At 51.2% G+C, this 19,348-nt stretch overlaps 1 protein-coding gene across 1 annotated transcript; it reads right to left on the bottom strand.

Moving 5' to 3' along the window:
* Window positions 1-3,157: 3,157 nt before the first annotated feature.
* Window positions 3,158-18,640, bottom strand: CCDC25 (coiled-coil domain containing 25). Its single transcript, XM_075925968.2, has 9 exons — window positions 18,480-18,640; window positions 15,936-15,983; window positions 15,011-15,050; window positions 12,434-12,485; window positions 11,074-11,149; window positions 10,407-10,510; window positions 8,029-8,231; window positions 5,759-5,804; window positions 3,158-3,996 (listed from the first exon to the last, which is right to left on the bottom strand). The coding sequence occupies exons 1-9, from the start codon at window positions 18,502-18,504 to the stop codon at window positions 3,967-3,969; spliced, it is 624 nt and encodes a 207-aa protein (XP_075782083.1). The 5' UTR covers window positions 18,505-18,640; the 3' UTR covers window positions 3,158-3,966.
* Window positions 18,641-19,348: the final 708 nt, after the last annotated feature.

Here is a 19,348-nt window from a genome sequence, read left to right as displayed (position 1 = left end):
CAGGTTGATTGTTTGCTCTCCTGGGAGTGGGGAGGGAGGGACACAGCGTGGTCTGCACCCAGCAGGGCGAGACCATGAACAATCAAAGGAGAACATCTGAGGAAGTGGGTTTTGCCTCCCCCTCCAAAAAAAACTCATGCCCCTGGATACAGATATTTGTTAGTCTCTAGGGTACTGCAGGACCACTCGTTTTCATACATTTGTGCTCCCAGAAAAGGCAGAAGTCTGTTCTAGCTGCTAGCGACCCAGGACTGGGGGGTGGAATGTCGGGTGCCAGGCCTTGGTGCTGCAGGGAGATCAAGTGAGCAGTGGAGGGGCTAAGGCAGCTCCCTGACTCCTAGGTGGGACAGCGGAAAGTACACAGGGCTCCACGCACTGCCTCTGCCCCGAACACGAGTGCCACACTCCCATTGGCTGGGAATCTTCTGCCGGCTGTTTCTGGGGCGCAGCACGGTCTGTGGGGCCAGGAGAGGCAAGAAGCTGCCTTAGCCCCCCGGTCATCCCCTCCTGCCCCTCCAAATCCAGAGTCCCCTCCTGCACCCCAACGCTCCTGCTCATCCCCACCCCAGAGCCCCCTCTCCAGTCACATTCCATCGACAATTTTCTTCAGCTGGGTCAGGAGAAAAAAAAAAGTTTGAAAGCCCCTGGCAGAGTTTGTGCTTTGCATGCCGACGGTCCAGGGTTCACGTCTTGCTGCCAGCCCCAGTAGGGGGCAGTTACACAGAGCACCCCTCCCTCCCCCCCCCACACACACAGTAGGTTCTTAAAGCTGGACTAGAAGATCACGCAGGTCTGGGGAGGAGTCGCAAGCCAAGCAATCCCCGCAACGGGGACCCCACAGGCCTATGAAAAAAGCTCAGCGCAAGGCTGGAAGAACAGCCGCTGGCCTGCCAGGTAAGGGATGGGTGCGGTCACCTTGCGGCCCCACAGCTGTGCGCCCTCGGACCCGTGCCGGGTGCCTTCTGAGGTTTCCGGCTCAATGGGTTTTTCTTGGCAAGGCATGAATCCAGCGGGCTGGCCCTGCTCCAGCGCGGGGCTCACCTGCAAGGGGCTTTCAGAGCACCCGGAGGCTGCGGTCTGGGCTGAGGAACCTTTGTTCTCTGCTTCCACCTAGCGGCCCCTGTGGTACGCACACCGGGGACAAGGGAATGACCGGGGTCAGAGCTCAGCGCCCCCAGGGTGGGAGGCATTTCCTGGGGCAAAGCGCCATCCCTTCCCAGCCCCGCAGAGCGCTCGGTTGCACGGGGAAGTAATAGGGCAGGAGGACACTAACTGCCCACCCTGCCTCAGAGGGCAGCCGTGGAATCTAGAGCCCTCCTCCGGGTTGTTTATTTCATCCCCCCGGCCAGACACAGGGCTACAGCTGTGGCCCTGCCATGCAGCCGTTTCCTGCAGCCACAGAAGGGTTTTTCCATCGTGGGCCGTCCTCCAGCTGCCTCTCCTCTAGGGAGAATTCTTCCTCGCCCCGAGTTAGAGCAGCTCAACACCAGCGCACGGCCTCATTTACAGCCCTGGAGGACATCCGCTGGGGCCCTCTGGTTTTGAACTGGAGCCAAGAGGTTAATGGGCAAATGGGGCAGCTCTTCCCCCCACAGGCTCCCCTGCCAGGGAGGCCTTAGAGACATGGAGGCTGGGTTTCGAGAGGGCAGCGTGGCAGGAATGAGCCTGTGGAGGGAGGGGGGAACAGGAAGGGGCCTCAGTTGGCGAAGGAACCCAGAGGGAACAGGGAAGACGACCGTGAGGAGGCAGGAAGAGCCGCCTGGCCGATAGACAGGGAGGGAGAAGGGTTTACTGAAAGTTCCCGTTAGGTGTCACCTGACTAAGTAAAGGGCTCATGGTCTGGCAAAGCCAGAGACCAGTCAGTCAGTGGGTACTTACAAGGGCTCTCAGCATGGATAGCTACAGGCCTGGGTCCTGAGGGAACAAGGCTGGCCTAGTGCACCGGTGTGAACAGGGTGTGCGGCACGGGGACGGCCCAGCGGGCTCTGGTCCGAGCGGCTGTATCCCACAGCCGACAGAACTCCCCCGTTACACTACTCCAGCAGCACCCGCACCTCGGCGCCCATCTGAAGCGGACCCCTCTGCCTATCGCCAGGGGAGCGACTGACAACGGGAGGCAGGAAGACACCATTTTGCCATGAGAATTTTATAAATTCTCTACACACACGTGCATACCGTGGCTCTTTCGGGTAATGCTGACAGCTAATTAGACTGAGCTGCTCGAGGCAGGAAGCCTCAATTACATTTGTACAGCACCTAACACAACCCCACCATCGGGCCGAGTTCTGTTCTCAGCCACATCATCCACCTCTGGAAGCAACACTGCGGGATTAATACAATCGCAATCCTGGAGCCTACAAAGGGAGCTCACTTCCTGTTTCTCCAGGCTCTCACATGCTTCACTGGCCAAGGGGCACGACAAAGCAGTAGGAAGGTGCACACCCTCTTCTGGGCCCCAGACAACAGGGGATCTCTTTGCGTTTACAATGGCAGACACTACACGTAGATCTCCGACAGCTCATCCCCTGGGCTAAGACTGCAATACAAAGCAACTGGGCCAGGAGAGCGCAGAGCCAGAGTTCCAGGAGCCATACTTAGGATAAACTCCCGGGAGCTGGGACATGTCACCCGCTTGGCACGGACCTACCGCCACACAGAGAGTACTTTGTAAACGATTGTGCAAGCCGGTGCGGGAGCTATCTGGACACAACTGGCTGTAGCAACTGACCTCAGAGGAGCTTGCGTGCATGGAAGAACCAAGCTGAAAAGACAGACACTGCTTCACCCAGGGAAGTCTCCCCGCCCCTTCTGCTCCACGGTCCATTTCCACTCACCTCCAACGTCAGCCACGTTCGCAATGGCTGAAGCAGCGCCTTTCACAGCCACTCATACCAGCGTCCCTCCTCACGCTCCTGCCCCCAACTACAACCGCCAGTGTTCCCTGTAAGCTGCCACCCAGCTGATTCGCAGAGCGCCCACAGCCAGCAGCGTGGGTTTCCAATGGTGGTGCACACCTAAAGAGGCCTTGGCGCACATCGTAAAATGTATTTCGCACACCGATGGAACAAATTAGAGGGAAGATTGGTAACCACATCTCGAACCCATGCAACACTACACACACAACCCCCCCCCCCCAATTACAACAGGCCTAAACATGTTGTGCGAGTTACCACAATCATTTTGCATGTTTATTAGCCATGTTACAGGTTACTCAGTCAAGTGTTCCAGGCTTTTCGAACACCATCTTATTTGCAAGCCCAACATCCTTTGTTCGAAAGGGGTGCCGAATGCAGCCGAAAACAATTCATGACTATCCTCGTCTATATTACAGATATGCAGCCTCAAGACACCACATCCCAGCATGCATTGCTCCATCGGTCAGGCTGCCCAGAGGCACCAGCTCCCTGTGAAAATGAAGGCAGCTACAATTTGCTACATTTTCCAGATGGGCGGATCTCTTTGGCTCCAGGCAGATTTGCAATATGGCCATCAGCTGAGCCAAATTCAGACTCCTCTGCTTTATGGGAATTCCCTGGCTTGGATGAATACACAGAGCCCATCAACAAGGATCACCCAAGAGAAGAGAGTCCTCACATCAGCAATTGTGATTTCAGGTTTGAATTTATACCAGGGAGCCGGTACCACCCCCGCAACATTTCTTGGAGTCTACTGCCAATTCATTAAGGCAGCACGACACTCCTGCAGCTCAGATTAAAAGTCCCTCCCTCATAAAATAAATATATCAAAGTCCTTGTAGAACCAGAATGCATCCTCCCCTTTTCCCCCCACCCTCCCTTCTCTGGTAAGATACTGTCTTTAGGAGACCCACATCAGAGGGCTGGTCGGATATTGCCAGGGACTGTTCCAACTGGGTCAAACTCTGAAGTCAGCATTTGTTTGGCATCGGATGGACGGAGAAAGGCATGGCAGTCTCCCTCAAGATACAGAAAGGGGAGTGTGCCCCGTTCACATGAAGTCATCGGAGTCATTGCCATCCTGGGGGGGAAAAGAGAATGAAATTAACGAAAAAAGCTTCTTAAAGTGGGAGTGTAACTCTGCTGACAGGCCGGAGTCCGGTGGCTCTTCATTTGCAGACCCCTAAGATGGGTGTGGACCCCTTTAGAAATCTTCAGAGTCCGCAGACCCCCAGGCTAAAAGACAGTGGTGTAGTCAGTAACCTCTACCATCGTTAAAGGAAGTGGCTGAGGTTCCTCCGGTGCCCGTACAAAAGCCATGAGCTCAGCAAAAGTTTATTCAAAAGGCTGGCGATCAGAATTCCGTAGCTGACAAACCCCACAGCTAGATTCTTGGATGTTGTTGCTAGTCTCACACGTAACATACAAGGATCCTCTTGTTCATTCAAGTATGCCCCTGACATCTTCCCCTTGAATTCAGAGCCTAGGAACCAACCAGCCATGTTAAGGAAACAGATGCAATATCAAATCTGTGCGGCTTGCTAGCCCCGCAGTAAACCGGCTCCACCCGTTCCAATGGAGGCTCCATCTTTCAAGTGTAACTCTGGGAGGCACGACGGGTAACTGAGCTCTGATAATCCACGGAACTGGTGACTTCGTAGCCTTTACCTACGTCTTATGACTCAGGCCACGAAGCAGAGATTCTTGCCAACACACTCCTGTGCATCAGCCCTTTGTGAATTTGACTTAATCTGAGCCCAGCATGAAAGCAGCAGTCTGACGACAGGTGGCTTAGACACAGAGAGGGGTGACATTCCTTACGGGAATGTCACTAGCCAGACACAGCTTGCACATGCGTGGTAGGAACTAAGGATGTTAAATATTGACTGACTATTCAATTAGTTCAAAGCTACCGCTTTGAAACACCGTGTGTCGCCAGACAGCGGGCTCCCTGCGGGGTTTCAAAGCAGCAGCGCTGCATGGAGCCTTGGGTAAGGCCCCAGGCTTCAAGTGGTGCTGCTGCTTTGAAGTACCCCTTCTCCCCGTTTGCTGCGTCTTTCTGACAGAGGCAGCAAGGGGAGGGGGGAGGGACTAGTCAACTAGCAGATAAGCATTTGCTTATTGGATAGCCAACTAGTCCTTCACATGCCTAGTAGGAAGTGCTGCTACTTAAACCCCATGGGTATCTTTACCCCATATGCTCACCAGCCGGACGATTCACCAAACACAAGAAATCCATAACCCTATCCTAAGCAGCTGCTGAGCCTCTGGTAATGTGACAGCTCAAGCGATTTTCAACACAGATTTGCGAGAGGCAGTCTGAGCTCTTTGTTTGCCTGGAGGTATCACTGATGCGACAGAGTAATCCAAAGATAGATGGTTCCCCCAACCCCAAGAAAACCAGACACAGGCCTGTGGAAGCAAAAGGACAAAAAGAATTTCACTTGATAGGCTCTTTTTGGTGGCTGCCCTGCCACAGAACTTGGTATCCTTCCTACACAGAACTTCTCAGCCCCACTGGCAAGGGGTTCTGAATGCAACCAAAGGGAACTCAGAGAAGCAGACTGGGAGATGGAGGAGAAAAGAAATGGGTGGCTGTGTCCTTGGCCCATTTAACATCTCTAGTGGGTGCTACAGAAAGTAGACTCCCTTTGCCAGAAATCACGCAGCTCTGCTCTCCTTGGATATTGTCCTACAATAAGAAAAGTATAGCCTGTGGAACAAATCATCATGTGCGGCTACTGGGCTAAAGCTTGCTTTCTCCGTCATATCCTGTTAGCCTACTCTGATTCTTAACCAGGCTTCTGGAAGCAAGATCTTCACAGGTGCCAGCCTGAGCTTACCTGGTTGGAGGACATGTTCTCAGATTTCATCAGAGAAGAGTAGCTCCTGCAAGGGAAGAGAAATTATGTTTTGAACGTACACTCTGAAACAGGACAGGGGGCCTCCAAGTTTAGCTCTCCTGTTCTTCAGGGGGAAATCAAACACAAGTTTGTCTTTCAAAGAACACACCACAGCCCTAAGCGAAGAGTAAGTGGACTATGAAGAGCACAGACACTTTGGAGCAAAACACTTATGTCAGAGACAGAAGAGGACACTGAGATGTGACACTTCCCATGCTTTATGAAAATATTCTTCTGATATGAATATGCCACAGCTGAGATATGCTCTGTGCAAGATGTCTCATGTAAGGTGTCATTGGAAAAGTGAGGATTTCCTGAATACGCTAATCCCATTTGTATGCGTGTATTTCTGTACCCAAAGTTATCTGTGTATCTATTTCATATTTGCATCTTTGGGACACTCCGGCTGACACTTCATAGAAGCCTAGAACACCAGAACTGGATGGGACCTCGAGAGGTCATCAAATCCAGTCCCCAGACCTCCTGGCAGGACCAACCACCATCTAGACCATCCCTGATGGATGTCTATCTAACCTTAAATATCTCCCATGATGGAGATTCCACAACATTCCTGGGCAATTTATTCCAGTGCTTAGCCACCCTGACAGTTGGGAAGTTTCTCCTAATGTCCAACCTAAACCTCCCTTGCTGCAGTTTAAGCCCATTGCTTCTTGTTCTATCCTCAGAGGCCGAGAAGAATTTTCCCCCCTCTTCCTCCTCCAAGATAGATGCATGGACGTTGGGTCCACCAATGGCTATAGGCCAGGATGGGTAGGAATGGTGTCCCTAGCCTCTGTTTCTCTGGAAGTGGGTGACAGGGGAGGGATCACGTGAGGATTACCTGTTTTGATCCCTCCCTCTGGGGCACCTGGTATTGGCCACTGTGGGCAGACAGGACACTGGGCTGGATGGACCTTTGGTCTGACCTAGGTTGGCCATTCTTATGTTCATATTAAGTGACCTGGAGGAATGCATCTAGCCCCCAAGACAAAGGCAAGGAAAGAGTTCCATGCCCAGCAAATACCCTTGCTTAAGACTGTGCCAGTCTAAGACAGACCAGAGCATGAGTGACTCGGTCACTACATAAGAACATAAACATAAGAACGGCCATACTGGGTCAGACCAAAGGTCCTTCTAGCCCAGTAGCCTGTCTGCCAACAGTGGCCAGCACCAGGTGCCCCAGAGAGGGTGGACCGAAGACAACGATCAAGCAATTTGTCTCCTGCCATCCCTCTCCAGCCTCTGAAACAGAGGCCAAGGACACCATGTTATCCCCTGGCTAATAGCCTTTTATGGACCTAACCTCCATGAAATTATCTAGCTTCTCTTTAAACTCTATTATAGTCCTAGCCTTCACAGCCTCCTGCAGCAAGGAGTTCCACAGGTTGACTACACGCTGTGTGAAGAAGAACTTTCTTTTATTAGTTTTAAACCTGCTACCCATTAATTTCATTTGGTGTCCTCTAGTTCTTCTATTTAGGGAACTAATAAATAACTTTTCTTTATCGGCCCTCTCCACACCACTCATGATTTTATAGACCTCTATCATATCCCCCCTCAGTCTCCTCTTTTCTAAATTGAAAAGTCCCAGTCTCTTTAGCCTCTCCTCATATGGGACCCGTTCCAAACCCCTAATCATTTTGGTTGCCCTTTTCTGAACCCTTTCCAAGGCCAAAATATCTTTTTTGAGGTGAGGAGACCACATCTGTACACAGTATTCAAGATGTGGGCGTACCATAGTTTTATACAGGGACAGTAAGATATTCTGGGTCTTATTTTCTATCCCTTTCTTAATAATTCCTAGCATCCTATTTGCCTTTTTGACCATCGCTGCACACTGTGTGGAAGTTTTCAGAGAACTGTCCATGAGAACTCCAAGATCTCTTTCCTGATTTGTTGTAGCCAAGTTTGCCCCCATCATACTGTACGTATCGTTGGGGTTATTTTTCCCGATGTGCATTACTTTACACTTATCCACATTGAATTTCAGTTGCCATTTTGCTGCCCAATCACTCAGTTTGGTGAGATCATCTTGGAGTCCCTCACAGTCTGCTTCTGTCTTGACTATCCTAAACAGTTTGGTATCATCTGCAAACTTTACCACCTCACTGCTTACCCCTTTCTCTCTGCCGACACACCCTGGTCGAAGTCTCCTTCCCATCATGGATGTGTAATGCTGACAGTGAGAGCTAGCCACAGCCATTACTCACCTGAGCTCTTCCATTTCTTTCTTCTTCTTCATCTCCTCCTTCTCCTTCCGCTTCATCTCTTGGATCTGGGCTTTTTTCTCATTTCTCTCCTCTCTGTCCCGAGCTTCTTTCTCGGCGGCCAGGTCAGGGAACCGCTCCACTTTGGTCTTCTCGAGCCTGTTCACTATCTCATTCACCTTTTTCTCCACGGTCACTGTTCTCACCTGTGGGATGGAAAGAACTATAATCCTTATCAAAAAGGCTGCCTCCGTGTGTTTCGCTGAGAAAGAGACACCACCGTGAGGTAAACACAGACCAAGAGCGGCATTTTCACCCTGACGCGTGACTCCCAAATCTCATTTAGACTGTGTCACGGGCATCTGGCGCCGTTCAGTGGCTTGTGTGAAGAAGACAACCCCCAACAGGCACAAGAACACAAACCGTTATCGCTGATTGGCGTTCTTGGCTACAGTCTCAGCAGAGAGCCTGAGGATTGACTGGATCCTAGCCACCCACCTATGGAACAAGTCTATGTGGACCTGAAGCTCACGCTGTTGCTGAGTACACTGTACCCCTTCTGTGCACTGCTGTCTTCAATACTGCACTGGCCAGTACCGATTTGCATTTAACAAACACTTTGTACTTCTACAGCTAGGGATGAAAGTGACTCGTCGATTACCCGATAAGCACCATCCTTCAGCTAGTCGCTTCCCCCACTTGCTGCCTATCAGAGGCAGCCAGGGCAGGGAAGGGAGAAGGAGATGGTTCCCCCAACACCATTTCCGCTGGTGTCAGGGGTTAGAGACCAGGCATGAGCTGAGAATCAGCTGATTCCCGGCTTGCGCCCAGTCCCAGACACTGCGCCTCTGCTTCTTAAATGTACTTGCTCGGGAAACCGGAGGAACAAAATGTAGAAAAAACAGTAGTCCATTATCTTTTCATGAATGGTAGAAAAGTTGCACGGATTTCTATAGGGATTAAAATATAGGTCCGCGTCATCCCCGGGGAGGGGAGGGAGAAGAAAGGTTACATGCGGGAGGGGCGCCCCAGCTCATGCCCAGGGCTGCAGATGCCGCAGAGGGCAGGGCGGGCCCCTGAGCTGCTGTGCGCGTGGGGGTGGGGGCACCGTGTGCAGGCGCGGGGGGAGGGAAAAGAGGGTCGCTTATGTAACCTTGTGGGCGAGTCCCAGACGGCGCTGCAGGTGGCAGGCACGGGACCTCGGGTGGGCGGGGCAGCCTCTGCAGCACGTTACTTTTTTATTTTTACAGCCTAAGCTCGGGCCCGATCGGGTACCTTAAAACCTTCTCCTGGATGAAAGGTTATCCCATAAAAAGTTTGGTTGCAGTAGCTCTTATAGTGTCCAAGTTATTAGCGCACAAACTTACAAACATTCTCCTGTATTTATTAGATTAGAGCCGGCAGCTAAATGAATCAGCTGTCCCAGCTTGCATCAAGTCATCCACCCCATGCTTCAGCCTTTTAAATGTCTTAAGAGCCGTCCGGCTCTTAACACACAGGAAATCTGTGGAAGAGCCAGAAGAGGACTAGGGATGTAAAGGGTTAACCCATTACTGGTCTGGTTGGAGCAGCCCCCCCACAATGCGGTGGGCCCTGTCTGGCTGGGCACAAGCAGCTGCATCAGGTTTAACTAGTTAACTTTTTAACCAGGATTTTACATCCCTAAAGAGAACTCAGAACCAAGACTTGGAACTTAACCAACCAACTGACAATCTCTTCTCTCCAGATAACCTAGCTCTTTCAATACAGGACTCGACTGCTCTCCTAAGTCAGCCTTAATGATTTCAGGACAGGGGGCTCAGCTGGGTGAAGAGAAAATACACAAGGCTGCCTGCTAGCAATTCTGAAAGTGACAACTGGATTCATGCTTTAAGTCTGGAGGTTCCTTCAACATTTAAAAGTATGAAAACAGGGAGATTTTACAGGAAACAGGATCTGATGAACTCTGAGATTCAAGGTCTCCAACTTCGAAATGGAAATAGCTGCTTGTTACCAAAGGAAAACCAGCTGTGGTTATGTTACCACCAGGTCAGAGTGTTTTCAATCATACTGAAGACAATAATCCAAGCGTAGGTGGAAATCCATGCAGCAAGTGTGTATGAGACACTGGGATATTGTATACTGGCCATAGCCAATGACTCTGCAGCCCTGTTTTAACTTGTCTTCCATGTGCAGTCGTGGTTTTACTTTACTATATTCCAGCACCCACATGGAAATTTAGTTTCGCCCACCAAAAAACAGCTGGGATTTTTCCCATGTCCTGGACCACAGACATTTCCCCTGCGTTAGAGCCTTGGTGGATGACACAACATGGTGGCGTTACGAAGGAGGCATTGCAGTCAGCTGCTGGGTTTCCTTGCAGCCACATAGCAAACACTTACATCCTTTTGTCTGTGAAACCCTATCTGTCCCACGTCCATGTCAGCTGTTTTCTTTAGGTTGGTCCATGGTGTGTACACCACATTGATGTTGTTCATTTTACATCCTACAGAGCAAAGAGGAGAAACAAGAGGGCTTGTATCACAAGAAGCGGGAAACATTTCGATTCTCCCTCCCCCACCTTCTGACACCCTGTCTCCCCAACCGGCCAGAGTAACGCTGTGTCACACAGCTGCTGGTCAGTGACATGTGTCAGGACTTGTCCTCTACCTCCTATCTGAGGGAACAGCATTGCCATTGTATGTTCTGTGGCAGCAAGGGCCAGAGCTGTGTTAATGAACTCCAGATGAAGCCTGGCTTTGCCAGAAATCTGCCTGCCCCAAAGGCGGCCTCAGGTGGGTATTAGAGGGAAAATGGCAAGCCTCCCTTTGGCTCGTACAGTGATTTAGAGGCACAGTGAGGAATCGGGAGATTAAAGTTTCCGTATGAAAATAGCATCAGCACCAGCTGCTGGAAGGGACATCTGTTTCCCATGAAAACAACAAGTTATGAAAGGTGCTTAAACGTCACATTATTCAAGGATTTTGGGTAACTTGGCATGGAACAAATCCCTCTCCCCAGCCCCTTAATCACCACTGTCAACTTGCCAATTTCAATAGTAAATGTTACCCTGAATGCTATTGGCTTTCACTAGATGGGCGCAGTCTATCAAAACTTCTTTGGGAATGTCATCCACCGTCTGCCCCTAAAAGAGAGCAGTGGAACCAGAGTGATTTATTGAAGGAGCAGCAGGGCATTTACGAACACTGGAGAAACCCCGGACCAACAGCGCGCTTGGAACGTGCTATGCAAACTCAGCTATGACCACCCTGCATGACACACACAGATTATACCACCTTGCACTTCTATAGCACCTGCTGCCCATGGCTTTCATGCCACTTTACAAACAGTCCCCCTCCCCCCCCCCCCCCCCCCCCCCGCCAGTACATTTTTTAGCAGGCTGGCCAGCAGCCCAGCTCAGTCCTGGCTTGCAATGGGTCCGGGACCTAACCCTGCTGCGGCTCTGCATTTAAAGTGTATTAGGAGCCGAGCAGGCAGTCAGCCCATCTCAGTTCCAGCTCACGCTGGGTCCGGGAGCTCGGACCCTCCCCCCAAGACAGGAGCTGCTGCCACCCTGCGCTGCTGCCTTTATCAGAGGCAGTAGCACAGGGCGACAGGCAGCTGGTCGGTCAGGGGAGCTGGTTTTTAAATTAGCTGCTCTTGCGGACCAGCTCCTGCCTGGCACTCTGCGCTGCCTCCTCTGATATAGAGGCAGCAGTGCAGAGTGGCAAGGACCTTTTTGGGAGTGGGGCTGGAGTGCTCTGGCTGCCAGACCCACCCCTGGAGACTATAGAACAGTCGACTAACCGATAAGAATTCATGAGGTTACTCGACTATTCAATTAGTCGATATTTAACATCCCTGGGTAGCATACTAACAAATGCTCAAGTTCTGCTACACACCAGCATTCTTGCAGACTCCCATTAACATCAGTGGCACTATCTGTGAGCGGGGAAGGGAGGGGAGGAGGGAGTATATGCATACAGAGCTCATAGTGGAATGGCAGCCTTAGATTGTAAGACTTGTGTGTGTGCAGAATGCTTATATTATACGCTCATATTATATGCAACAACAGAACAAGTTCTCCCACATTTTGGTGTACAAACTCAATAAATACCTGAGGTAACAAACCCTCCTAAACCAGGGAGAACTAGGCTTGGCATGTATAAAAATTCTAGAATTCAACACAAGCAGAAAAAAACATTTTCTGGAAATGAGGATCTTTAAAAAAATCCTTTGCAGACCACTGTGATACCCAGGGCTTGACAAACGGTGGCGAAACCTACTCGCCAGCCCTGCACTGCGCATGCGGGGTGAACGGGGCGACCAGCTGAAATCTACTCGCCACGGGTGAGTAGATTCAGTGATTTGTTGAGCTCTGGTGATACCAATACATATTTGTTTACATGCAGCAGGGTTCTGAGGTTACCTTGTGTAGTCGGAGGTATACATGTGCAGAGGAAAGCTTATCCACATGAAACCTACAGAGTAGAAAGGCACATTTAGCAGAAGGTCGCTAAATCTGAAATAAATGCTTCAATAAAGATTAAAACAACAGACGAGTAGTCCCATAAGTAGACGCATTAAAATATATTCTGAACATGCATACCTGACAGCATGCAATGGAATTGTTACAGCTTATCAGATGTTTTAATCTTTGTGCAAATATTCATCTACCTTTAAGAGAAAAAGATTGAAATGCTAAAGGAAGCAGTTACTAAGAACCTTGTGTTTTCTTTGAAATATAATACACACAGACAATAAAATATTGCTATTTGCTCCCTCTACTCCTGTCGACTCTTACTACATCAGTTAACTAATTACGGCAGACAAATTAGTATGATATTACTATAGCAGAGCCTGTTATTAACAGAGACATTTCATGCTATCAAAACACCCTAGGAGCGTCCTTCATAGGGTTTGTCTTCATTGTAATAGAAGACTCACAGCTGGCCATGTCAGCTGTCTCTAGCTCGCAGGGCTTGGGCTCCAGGGTTATAAAAGTGCAGCGTAGATGTCTGTGGTCAGGTGGCACTCAGGTCTTGAAGCCCCGCAATATCTATGCTGTAACTTCATAGCCCTGCAGTGCAAATCCCATGAGCACAGGTCAGCTGTGTTTTACTGCGAGGAGTACGTACTCCTAGCATCTTACATCTCTAATTTTCAGAGCAGGTGCAAGAAAAGCAGAGGCGGTGTGCATGTTTCTTACACGCTGGTTCCATCAATTCACTCCTCAAAAAGACCACCTGTAGGAATCAGAAGTGAGTCCAGTCTATATGGCCCACTCAGTTCTTAGCGTCTCTGCTGAAATGGTGAACATTAAGCATCGATTAGGGATGTTAACGTGTACATGGTTAACCGATATGCCTGGCCTCGTCGGTTAACCCACACGGTTACACGCATGCCTTCCCCACTGCCTTCGTATCAGAGGCAGCGGGAGTCAGTACGCATGGAGAGCCGGCTTTTAAGCTGGCTCCCACAGAGCCACGTGCCTTCCTCACCCCCACCCCATTGCCACACACAGAAGTGAGGGGGGGAGCAATGGGAGCAAGACAAAGAGAGCAGCGCGGGAAGCGGACAAGCGGGAGCTGGTGCTCAGAGGGAACCTGGTTAAATGCCAGCTCCCTTGAGCACTGGCTCCCACCTGCCCCCGCTGTGTGTAAACGCAGAACCACTGAAAATGTCAGCAGTCACACACTTCCAAAAATAAGCCTATATTAACCAACCTCCCTAGCATCAACTAAGATGATGGGTTTGTGCGTCCAAGCCCGTCTATTGATATAAATAGCCCATTCCATCCATTATCTAACAGCCATACACGGCCCCAGACAAATATGGCCACTTCCAGCAAGGAAAACTTGTTAAAAGATTGCCACAAAGAGCAGTCAATGGCATGTCTGCAGCTAATGGTGAGTTGCCCCAACTGCCCTCCTCTGAGTATTTTCTTTTCCATGTAGGGAGGACCAAGACTACATCAACATGTGGTACAGAGCAGTGCCCGCGTCAGCCCAGCACACGGGATCAGGTAGATCTGTTTAGGTTAGGCTTGGCTTTCGCCTGTCATGACTCAGAGGTGTTCTCCTGGAGCCAGAATACAGGCAAGACAGTGAATATTTCATTTGGTCAGGTAGCATCTGAAGACGGTAAACAGGAAGGGAACATTGTGCACGTACGCATAGCAGGAGGACTCAGACAAAGGGAAAGGGTTGGAGAAGCAGCAAGCTCCTGCGGAGAGGATCTGGATCTGGGGGTTCTATTCCCTGGGAGACCTGGGTTCTGTTTCCTTCTCTTGCTGATCTGCCCTGCGACATGGGACATGCCATTTCACCTCTGTTTCAGAGGGGTAGCCGTGTTAGTCTATACCTGGAAAAAACTTAAATAGTCTTGCAGCACCCATTAGTCTCGAAAGTGCTGCAAGACAATTTGTTGTTTTTTAAATTTCACCTCGTGTCATTTCAACATTTACCCTGTCAGGTTAGGGTTCACCTACACAGCTTTTCATAAGTAGCGCCACATGAGGGCACACCTATTCCATGCGCACACAAGCCAGGTTACATTGTCAACTCTTGCTGTGTGTGTGTGAAATGGCCTAGTGCAGTGCAACCACACCTCACCGGGGGCTATAGGTGCTACTTGGAAACAGACGTGGCCAAACTTATCGGCCTTCAGAGGTCTGAGAGACGGGGCATGCCTGCTGAGACTCGGGGCTTCATCCCTGCTTCTGCTGAATCGGCAAGGTGGAGGTCTCACGTTCCTCGAACTGGTAGGTGAAGGAGAGAGGTGTGGCGTGGGGCTCCACAAGCCACGCTCAACGAGCTACATGCAGCTCCTGAGCCACACTTTGGCCACCCCTGCTCTACAATAACGCTCCAGGATTTTGTTTAAACTAGTTAATACCCTGAATAGCAGCTCTAGTAGCCAGTAGGGCACCAATGCCGCCTCCCCTTGAAGTTCACAATTCGTTTCACAAGCATACAAGACTTACACGGCACTTTCCAGTACCTACCAAACATCTTCAGGCCAGCCATATTTGATCAGATCTTCATCTGCAGGCATGAAAAAAAATACTGAGCAAATAAAGTTACTTTCCCCAGCAGCCAACCACACCACCCACTGAGACAGGCAACGAGGGGAAAGGATTGCTAGAGCTCGGTTTCTGAATTCATTGACACACCAGTGGTTACTTTTAAAAAACTAAAATCAAGAGGGTTTGCACCACAGTATGGCACTTGAGTGATGGAACCCCCAACAGGGCTGAACCACACAGTGCACTCGGGCACTAAGGTGTTGGCCAAAAGTCTGAACACTTCTAATTTTTTCTTTCCTCCATCCCAGTCTCAGTTTTTTTATTTGGAGACACTGATAGATAGCCTATGAGGGAGATTTTCAAGGGGGCATTTCCCAAGATTAAAAAGCAACAACTCTTCACCTGAAGTGTTAATTTTGGTTTTGCCTTAAGTACAGAGTAGCAAGCAAGGACATGAAATAAAGCAGGACTGTACCTTGGGGTTTACTGGAAGAGAACACAACAGATAACCTATTTTATTTGAAGAACACTAACTCCAGATGGGAAAAAACCCACTAATGATGCAAGGAACAATTAAACTAACTAAAACAAGTGCTGTCAAATCACATTAGGCATCTACTATTGTTTCCTTGACCATTTTGTAGCCTGATAAAAAGACCACAGTGCCCACCAACGTCACATTAAGCCCCTAGCTGCCCCTCTCACCAACCTCCACAATGGTATAAAATAATTTCCAGACTACATGAGGTGTTAGCATAGAGCATAATTTTCTTGATAGAAAATTATCTAGAAAAGCATGCTTTAAACAATGCAGTAAGATCAAAGAGGCCCAAACAATTAGAGAGAGAAAAAGAAAGCAAACTCCAACCTGTAAAGCTTTGCCAAAGTATTTTCATGCACTTACTTTCATATTTATCTTTTCCCATGTAAATGGTGTAAACGGAGGGAACAACTGAGGGATAGAAAGAGAACACAAATCAAAAGGAGTTTCAGACACAGCAATGCACAGAGGTACTGACAAAAATCTGTATCTCTGAACAGCTAATTCGTTTCATTCACTTTCCAGGGACCAGGGCAAGATTGACTCAATCTAAAAAAAAATCAAAGAGAACAAACCACCAAGTTTCCACCACTTCCCTTGGAAGACTAGTCAGCGGTTTGACTGGCCTGAGGAGCAAAGCACTTCATGAGGTTTGGGCTCACTTTTGCTCTATGTCAGGGATGGGGAACCTTTTTTGGATCAGGGGCCACTGATCAACTGAAAAATTAGTCAGGAGCTTCTCACAAGTAAGAAGCCAAAAAAAACCACCCCAAAACCACCCCCCAAATCCTCACTGGCCATGAGAAGGAGAAAGACACTCCTGGCATTCCCCCCTCACACCAGAGCCTACCCAGCCTCGTAGATTTTGTGTGCTTCAGCTGGAGCGCAAGCGCAGGCTCCCCAAAGCTAGGGGGAAGTCGTGACCCTCAGAGGCTAGATCCAGGCAAGCCAGGGGCTGAATATGGCTCCCAGGCCTTAGGTTCCCCACCCCTGCTCTACATAATAATGCAAGGTGTAATCCTGTCATCAGCAATAGGGTGCTGAGTCAGACATTTTCAAGCTCTACTCACAGCTCTAATGCTGGACTCCCTTTGTGGCCTGGACGAGTTACCCAAGTTCTATCCCCTTGGAGCATCCTACCTAACTCCCCTCTCTCCTTGTGTGTACACACCCACCACCCTGCCTAGACATCTGTCTCATGCCATTCTGGGAATAAACGAGCAGGTCTCCTCATAAACCCTCAGCAAGGGACAGAACACCAAGACATACAGGGAAACAAGAAGGGCAATATACTTTGGGGTGCCCTACCAGAGAGAAGATTTAGAGGAAGGACCACTGGCTAACCACATTACACCGACAGTGTAGTCTCTTCAATATGGGAACACAAGTTGCAATCTTAGTAAAAGTTGGGTGCTAGCCTAGGTCACCAGGAAGGGTGACACATGGTTAATTTCCATGATTACTGAGTAAAAACCAGAGTGTGTGGTCATAAGCAGTACTTAAGAGAGTCAGCCAAATTACCAATACTTATAAACTAGGGGTGTAAAACCCCTTTTAATATGTCTAGCCAGTTAACTGATTAAAGGTGGGGTGAGCGGGGACCACTCCAGCCCCACTGTATTTCCTCTCATATCTCCCCCACAAGAAAGGGGCAGCTCCAGAGTCCTGGTCAGACCAGCCCCTACTTGTGGGGTGCCTGGGCCCACCCCAGGCAGGGAGCTGCTAAAGTACTCACCAGTTAACTGGTTAAATCTTCACATACTCAAAAAATACACTAAACAGGAACTAAATTTCTAGCTAGTATTGACAGAAATAAAAACATATTCGTAAGATACAGGAATCAGAGAAATCAGATGAACCATCAAGACAGGAGTTTCATATGACAGCGATCTGGACTTTGAAAAACAGAAGATGGAAGTCAGCATGGTGAGAAGCTACACGGAGGTGGCAGCGTCTGGAAAATTCTCCTTCAGAAATCCAGGGTCTGATTCCCCCACTGGGGAGAGTCGGTGCATGGAAATAAAGGCTGCCTACCTGCATGGCACACACTACAGTAGCAAAACCAACCGTGTCTCACACACAACGAACCAGTCCTCTGGAGGGACTGCTAGTGGAATGAAGTCCATCCTGCCACCATGCTAGAGGAATAGAGCAGATGACCTAGGGATCCCTTTCACCCTCAAGACCTGAGAGGGAGGGGCAAGGGGTTGGGGGTCACAAGAGGTTGAGGGCACCAGAGGATGGGGGAGGGAGGGTTGGAGGGCCGGGTCGGAGGGGGATGAGGGAAGGCGAGTCGGAGGGGGCGGATGTTGGGGGGGGGCGCGGGGTGCTGGAAGGAAGGGCCAGGGAAGTGGGTGGACGGCCGGGGCAGGAAAGCCTGGGGGGGAGGCGGAAGAAGAGCCAGAAGGACCCGGGGGGGGGGGGGGGAGATAGTGGAGGGCTTGGCCAGTTGGGGGAAAGTCCCGGGGAGGCTGGAAGAGCTGGGGGAGGGGGGGAGAGGACCCAGAAGGGGGCCGGATGATGGACAGCCGGGCAGAGAAGGGCCCGGGGCGGGATGATGGAGGGTCGGGGGGGGCCGCGGCAGGGGGGGCCCCCAAAAGGGGCAGGATGATGGAGTGCCGGGGGAGGGGGAGGTCCCGGGGGGGCCCCGGAAGAGGCCTGAGGGGGCGGGATGGTGGGCCGGGCCGGGGGGGGGGGGGAAGAGCCCAGGGGGGCCCCGGGTGCCCGGGGTAAAGGGTTCAGAGGGGGCCGGGCCGGGGGGAGGTCCCGGGGGGGGGCCGGAAGGGCCTGGGAGGGAGGTCCCGGGGGGGGGGGCGGGCGGAGGGAGGGCCGGGGGGGGCCGGGCCGGGGGGAGGTCCCGGGGGGAGGTCCCGGGGGGGGCCGGGCGGGGGGGCCCCGCGCACTCACCGCTGGAGGTGAAGTAGAACACCATGGCGGCGGCGGCGCTGGCTGAGTCCCGGCCCCTCGGCCAGCCCGCCCGGGCAGCTCCCAGCGCCACAGACCCTCGTCACGCCCCGACTTCCGGCCGGCACCCCGCAACGCACCGGAAACACTCGCGCAGACAGCCGGGATAGGTCTCTCAGGCGCACGCGCAGAGCAAAAGGCTCGGCATCCTCCTGCGCGCATGCGCCACCGTCGGACGGGGGGGGGGGCGAATAGACTAGCTATGCGCGTGCGCAGGTCTGGCTGTCCGGGCTTCGGGGAGTGCAGCTGGCGGCTCGCGCTGCGCAGGCGGCTCGCAGCCTGGCTGGCGGGGGCTCGGTGCTGCACGTGTGTGCGGGCAGCGGGGGAGGCTGCAGCCCCTGCGAACCGCTCAGAGCTGCTGGCTGTGGGCCGCGGCCATGCCTAGGCAACCTGCTTTGCTATGTGCAGCGCCTGGCACAGTTGGCTGGTAGCCCCGCATGGAGGCTCAGCGGGGAGATGATGACACCAGCCTCTTCCCCAGTCCCCAGAATCTGCCATAATACAGAGTAAAAAGGGAATTATAGGAGTAACATTCCCCACTGCAAAGGCCTACGTAGAAATCCTGCGTATTCAGAGACCTGTGTATTCTGGGACCCCTAGGCCATGGACATATAAAAGGAGCAATCAAGGATGTCGGGGACTTTAACCCGGACGGCCTCCGTTCGTTGTCTGACTGCAAAGAGACAGGCAACACCAGCAAGATCCAATCACGAGCTCTTTATTGAATAGTGCACACAACAATAGAGAGCGGCCCGTCTCCCAAGTGAACCAGCCACGATTTCAGTAACAAGTAAGATTATATAGACAGTTCC

This window comes from Pelodiscus sinensis, chromosome 3 (genome assembly GCF_052426305.1).
Source record: "Pelodiscus sinensis isolate ZL-2025 chromosome 3, ASM5242630v1, whole genome shotgun sequence".
Taxonomy (NCBI): Eukaryota; Metazoa; Chordata; order Testudines; family Trionychidae; genus Pelodiscus; species Pelodiscus sinensis.
This window is presented reverse-complemented; position numbering and strand designations above follow the sequence as displayed.

Coding starts and splice junctions, on each gene's coding strand:
- CCDC25 (XM_075925968.2), bottom strand. CDS start 18,504: ATGGTGTTCTACTTCACCTCCAGCG. Junction 12,486..15,010: donor GGCTGGCCTGAAGATGTTTG/GTAGGTACTGGA, acceptor TCTACTCTGTAG/GTTTCATGTGGATAAGCTTT. Junction 3,997..5,758: donor AGAACATGTCCTCCAACCAG/GTAAGCTCAGGC, acceptor TTTCCCCCCCAG/GATGGCAATGACTCCGATGA.